Genomic DNA, 7125 nt, shown 5'->3' with positions numbered 1-7125 from the left:
TCAGAGAAAAAGAGGAAGACCCCCAACGAGATGGATCAGCCAGGTGGCATCATTGATGGCGTCAAGTGTGGCAGCAGTAGTGAGGTTGGCCCAGGATTGGACATTGTTTCGTTCTGCTGTTCACGGGTCACTATGAGTCGGTTCTGACTCAATGGCACCTGACAACAGCATTCAGCTCTTTTACTTTATCATTTTTCCTTTCACTTTAGCTACTCTATGTTTAAGAGCAAGCTTCAGAGTCTCTTTTGACTTTCATTTTGGTCTTTTGTTTCTTTTCTGTCTTTTACTTTTCTGCATGTTTGATGTCCTTGATACTATGCCACAATTTATCTGGTGTTCAATGCATCAAATCTATTTTTGGGATAATCTTTAAATACAGGTAGAATTATAGTCAAGGTTATAGTTTGATTCTCATGAATTGTAATTTTCTTTAGCTTCAACTTGAGCAACTGATGGTCTACCTGTTCTGCAATCTGCCCTTGGCCTTGTTCTGATAGATATTACATGGAGATTCTCCATCATTTCTTTCTACAGGTATAGTCAATTTGATTCCTGTGTATTCCATCTGGAAAAGTCCATGTATAGCTGTAGTTTATACTGTTAAAAAAGATATTTCTGATGACTAGACCATTGGACTTTCAAAATTCTATAGTGTGATATCTGGCAACATTTCATCATCAAGGTGATATTTTCTAATTACCAACCCTTCTTCTTTGTTTCCGACTTTTGTAGTCCAATCACTAGCAATTATCAATGAATTCTGATTGCATGTTTGATCAATTTCCGACTGAAGTTGGTAAAATTCTTCATCTCTGTCATTAGTGGTTGGTGCATAAATTTTAATAACTGTTGTATTAACTGATTTCCTTGTAATCATATGGATATTATTCTATCACTGACAGTTTTATACTTTAGGATAGATGTGAAAATATTCTTTTTGGCAAAGAATATGACACCATTCCTCTTCAACGTGTCATTCCCTACATAGTACATAGGGAATACATAGTAGACCATGATTGTCTGATTCAAAATAGCCAACATCAGTCCATTTCAGCACATTAAACATTCTGATTAATCATGGATGTTTCTTCTCATTTTGAATCATGCCACATCAGGAAATGGAGGGCTCAAAAGCTGTACTCCAACTACATCATTAAGGCTTAGTTAGATGCACTACACAGATTTATTCTACTCTGGGGAAGCAGGTCTTCCTCAGTTGTATTTTGAGTGCTTTCCAACGTGAGGAGCTCATCTAGCACTATCTCAGAAATATTCCACTGCTATTTATAAGGTTTCACTGGCCACTGTTTTTAGAAGTAGATCTCTAGGTCCTTCTTAGTTTGTTTCAGTATGGAAGCTCCTCTGAAACCTGCCCACCATGGGTAACCCTACTGGCATCTGAAATACCAGTGGAATAACTTCTAGCATAACAGCAACATGCAGGCACCATAGTACGACAAAATGACAGAAGAGTGGTGGCATTTTAATACGTATTATACTTTCTGACCAGGCAGGTACATCTAAAGCAGACAAAGCATACTATGGTTAAAGAGAATAAATATATAGCATATAGTTATTCTTTATACTCCTCTCTAATTACTAGCTAGTTACTGTGACTTCAATATAAAGATTTTGGACTTTTTAAATTCAGAAATTTCTGATCTAAGCAAAACTACATATTTCCCTGACCAGCTGAAACAGAAGTAAGCAAGAGTATTTCTAATGACCTGCTACTTAAGACTTACCGAGCTGACTTCAGCTGTACCTCCTCCTCTTCTTCATCATTGGGGTTGTATTCAGGAGGCTGTCGATGTTTAGAAGCGAGGAAGTTAAACATGTCAAATGCTGACTTCCTGGAGATAAAACATTAAAACATATTTAGAGGAAGACTATACAATACAAGCAGTGAAGGACAATGTTAATATTGGAAATTTCAAAAGTTACATGGGAAAACGAATATATCAAATAAACTCAGGACCCAAAGCTGCTTACTGAGAAGAATGGAACTTGCCTCAGGTGGACTTCAGCCCTGGCTGAGCCATGAGGGTTCAGTGGGGGTTCATTAGCCTCCTCTGGTTTATGGAAACGGAATTTGTAATTCCTACAGTGCTTGGCACCAGATAACTGCTCAATCAGGAACACAACTGCATCATGAAGAATCCCCAGCATCCTCAAACCATTAACACCTGTAGGATCAAAAGCACAGGGTGATGAGGAGTGCCACCAGAAGCAACTGTATAGTAGTGATGCAGTGCCTGTGCTCCAGAATGACTCAGCCAGACGCTGGCCAAGGAAGGATTACATCAAATACCTGCCAGGAATGAGCACCAGATAGCTATTAAAATTATGCTGATCCAGATTTACTGATAAAAGGAAACATTTATGATAGGTTGTTCAATGAAAAAAGCAAGCCACCAAACTATGGACTATTTTCTAAATGCTCTATGTACACAGAAATGCTATGTGTCTTATTTCATTTCCTATAAGAATGACCACATGAGGCAGGAATTATTTCATTTTAAGGTGGGCAAGTATTTTAAACCATGCACCTAAAGGCACATAAATAATGTGACAAGATTTGATCCCATTTTTTATTGTGGGTAACAGTGTCTGTCAGTTTGTTATACTGTGGTGGCTTGCATGTTGCTGTGCTACTAGAAGCTATGTCACTGGTATTGTAAAAGACAGCAGGTCATCCATGATGAACAGGTATCAGCTGAGCTTCTAGTTAGGAAGAAGGATAGGCAGACTAAGTATGAATGTTTAGTCACTGAAAACCTTATGAACAGCACCAGAGTTATTTTGAGATATAGTGCTAGAGTCTTGATGTGGCACTGTAGGATAAGCAATGGACTGCTAACCACAAGGTTAGCAGTTCAAACACACTAGCTGCTCATAGTAAACTCTTTACAGGTGCCATGGGCTGCCACAAGAACCAATAAATCCATTATTGAAGAAGTGTAGCCAGAGTGCTCCTTGGAGGCTAAGATGGCCAAACTTCATCTTTCGTACTTCATACTGTCAGGAGGGACCAGTTGCTGACATGTTTGGTAAGGTGGAGGGTCAGAGAAAAAGAGGAAGACCCCCAATGAGATGGATTGGCCAAGTGGCAGCATCAATGGACTTAAGCGTGGCAACCAGTAATGAGGTTGGCCCAGGATCGGGCAGTGTTTCGATCTGCTGTGCATAAGGTCGCTATGAGTCGGTACTGACTCAATGGCACCTAACAACAAGAACAATGAGTCAGAACAGACTCGATGGCACTTAACAACACATAGTGCCGGAAGATGAGCTGCTTAGGTTGTATGGCACACAAAATACGATTGGAGAAGAGCTGAATCCTCAAAGTAGAGTTAACCATGATGAAGCAAATGTAGTAAAGCTTTTAGGATCTTCATTTGCTGATAGGGCACAACTCAAAATAAGGAGAAATAGTTGTAAACATTCATTAAAAATTAGAACATGGAATGTAAGAACTATACCTTTAGGGAAACAGTGGAATGGCGTCACATTCATCATCAAAAAGAACATTTCAAGATTCATCTTGAAATACAATAGTGTCTATGATAAGATAGTATCCATATGCCTACAAGTAAGATCAGTTAATACCACTATTCACACACCAATCACTAAAGTCAGTAATGATGAAATTGAAGAATTCTATCACCTTCTCCAATGTGAAATTGCTCAAATATTCACCCCAGATGTGTTGATAATTACTGGTAACTGGAATGCAATGGTTGGAAACAAAGAGGAAGAGCCAGGAGTTGAAAAATATGGCCTTGGTGATAGAAATGATCCTGAAAGTCACATGATAAAATTTTGTAAGACCAATGACTCATTCATTGCAAATACCTTTTTTAAACACCATAAAAGGTGACTGTACATATGCACTTCACCACATGGAATACACAGAAATCACATTGGTGACATCTGTGGGAAGAGAAAAAGCTCCATATCATCAACCATACAAGGTCAGGAGTAAACTGTGTATCAGAACATAAATTGCTCATATACAATACAGTTCAGGCTGAGGCTGAAGAAAATTAAAACAAGTCCATAAGACCCAAAATATGACTGCAGACAAATTCCACCTAAATTTAGAGACCATATCAAGAACAAATTTGATGCATTAGAAACTAACAACTGAAGACCAGAAGAGTTGTGGAATTCCATCAATAATGTCATATAGAAAGAAAGCAAAAGGTCATTAAGAAGAAAGACACCCCCCTCCCTCTAGTAAGACGGAAACTCAAAGAGAACACACAAGCTACATGTAAGCTTGCTGGTGACCACGTTGGTCTACTGGTGAGAAGAGGGGGAAAGACAGCAATGAATATATGGGCGGAGTTCAACCATGTTCTGTAGACTCCCATTGACCAGGAGATGAGAGAGAGAAGAGGAAGGGCTGGTTGGTCTGAAATGTGGTGAGACCTGAGGACTTCTAAGTCCATGGATAAGGACCTAGCTATGGAGCGCTAGAGCTGAGAGTGATGCGTCTGGCTGATATGAAGAGAGGGAAAATGCACAAGAACATCCAAATTTACAGATAGTACCCATCTGACCTAGCTTCGATGGCTTTATAATCAGAACTCAACTAGAGGAAGATAAAGAAATTTGATTAAAAAAAAAAAGTGTAAATTGCTAAATTTGATGAACTTGACCTATACTCATGGATGCAGTAGCTCAAAATACCAACTGAGAGGGAAGAAGTCTTCACATCAAGGATCAAACCTATCCCCTCTGTACACAAGGTTGATAAGGACAGGCAACTTTAGACATTGGTTATCTAAAATAGGGGGAAAGATGAGATGATACCATGGAGAGATACAGCAGCTGAGGATTCTTGACTCATGGAAAGAGAAAGGCTGTTGATCAGGAGGCAGGCTTGCAGAATGTGCCCTTCGGTTGTTTAAATGATTATATATTCCATAGTGTGTTTGTGTATATCAAAACCAAAACCAAAAAACAGAGGGAATAGAAGCAAATACTGTGGAATGGTGAGGCAGGGTGGGGATTGTACTCATTGCAACAAAAGAAATATGGTAGGATGAGTGCAAAATTGATGTTCTCCCATGTAAACTATCACTCAACTCACAATAAAAGCTTTTAAAAAGAAAGACAAAAATAGATGTTAGAAGAGACTCTGAAACTTTTTCCTGTAGCACAGAAATGCTAAAGCAAATGTAAAACCTGAAGAAGTAAAAGAGCTGAACAGAAAATTTCAAAGGGCAGTTCAAGAAGACAAAGTCAAGTATTATAATAAAATGTGGAAAAACCTGGAGTTAGAAAACCAAAAGGAAAGAAAGAACCCATTTAGCATTTCTCAAGCTGAAAGAAATGAAAAAATTCAAGCCTTGCCTTACAATTTTGAAGGATTCCATGGACAAAATGGAGTCCTAGTCTGGTGCTGTGGGTTAATGCACCAGACTGCAAAGCCATCTGAACTGCAAGGTCGGCAGTTCAAGCTCACCAGCTACTTCTCAGAAACCCTATACAGGGTTGCTATGCCTACTCAACAGCACTTAACAGCAACAACAATAACATGGACAAAATATTGAACGATGAAGAAAGCATCAAAAGAAGATGGAAGAAATACCATCAACGTACCAAAAATAAATGGCTAATGTTCAACCGTTTCAAGGGGTATTATATGATCAAAAGCCAATGATACTGAATGAAAAAGTCCAAGCTATACTGAAGGTTTTGGTGAAAAACAAATTTCCAGGAAGAGTCAAAATACATACTGAAATTTTTCAAAGAAACTGATGCAGCACTGGAGGTGCTCATTCATCTATGCCAAGAAATTTGGAAGACAGCTACCTAGCCAACTGATTGGAAGAGATCCATATTTGTGTCCATTCTCAAGAGAGGTGACCCAAAGGAATTTGGAAATCATAGAACAGTATCATTAATATAATATGAAAGTAAAATTTTACTGAACGTAATTCAAAAACAGTACATTGCAACAGTACATTGACAGGGAGCTGTCAGAGGAGGATATGGAACAAGGGATATCATTGCTGACGTCAGATGGATAGTGGCTGAAAGCAGAAAATACCAGAAAGTTGTTTATCTGTGCTTTATTGACTATGCAAAGGCTTTCCACTGTGGAGATCATGACAAGCTATGGATAACTCTGTGAAGAATGGGTACACTAGAACATTTAATATTGCTCATGAGAAACCTGGACATAGACCAAGAAGCAGAACAAGGAAGCATTGTTGTTGTTAGGTGCCATCGAGTAAGTATCGACCCATAGTGACCTTATGCACAAAGAACGAAACACTGCCCGATCCTGGGCCAACCTCACTACTGTTGCCAGGCTTGAGTCCATCAATGCTGCCACTTGGCCAATCCATCTTGTTGGGGGTCTTCCTCTTTTTCTCTGACCCACCTTACCAAACACGATATCCTTTCTCCAGCGACTGGTCCCTGCTCACAATATGTCCAAAGTATGAGAGGCGAAGTTTGGCCATCTTGGCTTCCAAGGAACACTCTGGCCACATTTCTTCCAAAACAGATTTATTGGTTCTTTTGGCAGCCCATGGCACTTTATTCTTCTCCAACACCATAACTCAAAGGCAACAATTCCTCTACGATCTTCTTTATTCACTGTCCAGCTTTTGCATGAATATGAGGTTATTAAATCCTCTTCACTTTCACAGCAAGCAAGGTTGTGTCATCTGTATATCGCAAGTTGTTATGAGTCTTCCTCCAATCCTGATGCCAAATTTTTCTTCATATAACCTAGCTTCTCAGATTATATGCTTAGCATACATGTTGAATAAGTATGGTGAAAGCATACAACCTTGTTGCACACCTCTTTTCATTTTAAAACACCCAGTGTTCCCATGTTCTGTTCGAACAACTGCCTCTTGGTCCAGGTACAGATTCCACATGAGCACAATTAAGTGTTCTGGAATACTCATTACTTCGCAACGTTGTCCACAGCTTGTCATGATCCACACAATCAAAAGCCTTTGCATAGTCAATAAAGCACAGGTAAACATCTATCTAAAGAGCTCTGGTAGCGTAGTGGTTAGGAATCAGCTGCGAACCTTAATGTCAGCGATTCGAAACTACCAGCCGCTTCGCGGAAGAAAGATGAGGCTTTCTACTCCC

General features: G+C 39.3%; 1 protein-coding gene across 4 annotated transcripts in view; it reads right to left on the bottom strand.

Annotated features, from left to right (window-relative positions):
* Window positions 1–7125, bottom strand: part of KMT2A (lysine (K)-specific methyltransferase 2A) — a 125186-nt gene that overhangs the window by 9226 nt on the left and 108835 nt on the right. For 2 of the 4 annotated variants that reach the window (XM_006833878.1, XM_006833879.1), the window contains exons 32-33: window positions 2012–2186; window positions 1746–1853 (exon numbers count right to left, since the gene is read on the bottom strand). In XM_006833878.1, coding sequence (XP_006833941.1) covers window positions 1746–1853; window positions 2012–2186 — 283 coding nt within the window. Of the gene's footprint in view, window positions 1–1745; window positions 1854–2007; window positions 2187–7125 lie in introns of all 4 variants that reach the window. The other 2 variants (XM_006833881.1, XM_006833880.1) reach the window with 1 other exon arrangement.

Source organism: Chrysochloris asiatica, unplaced genomic scaffold (assembly GCF_000296735.1).
Source record: "Chrysochloris asiatica unplaced genomic scaffold, ChrAsi1.0 scaffold00008, whole genome shotgun sequence".
Taxonomy (NCBI): Eukaryota; Metazoa; Chordata; class Mammalia; order Afrosoricida; family Chrysochloridae; genus Chrysochloris; species Chrysochloris asiatica.
This window is presented reverse-complemented; position numbering and strand designations above follow the sequence as displayed.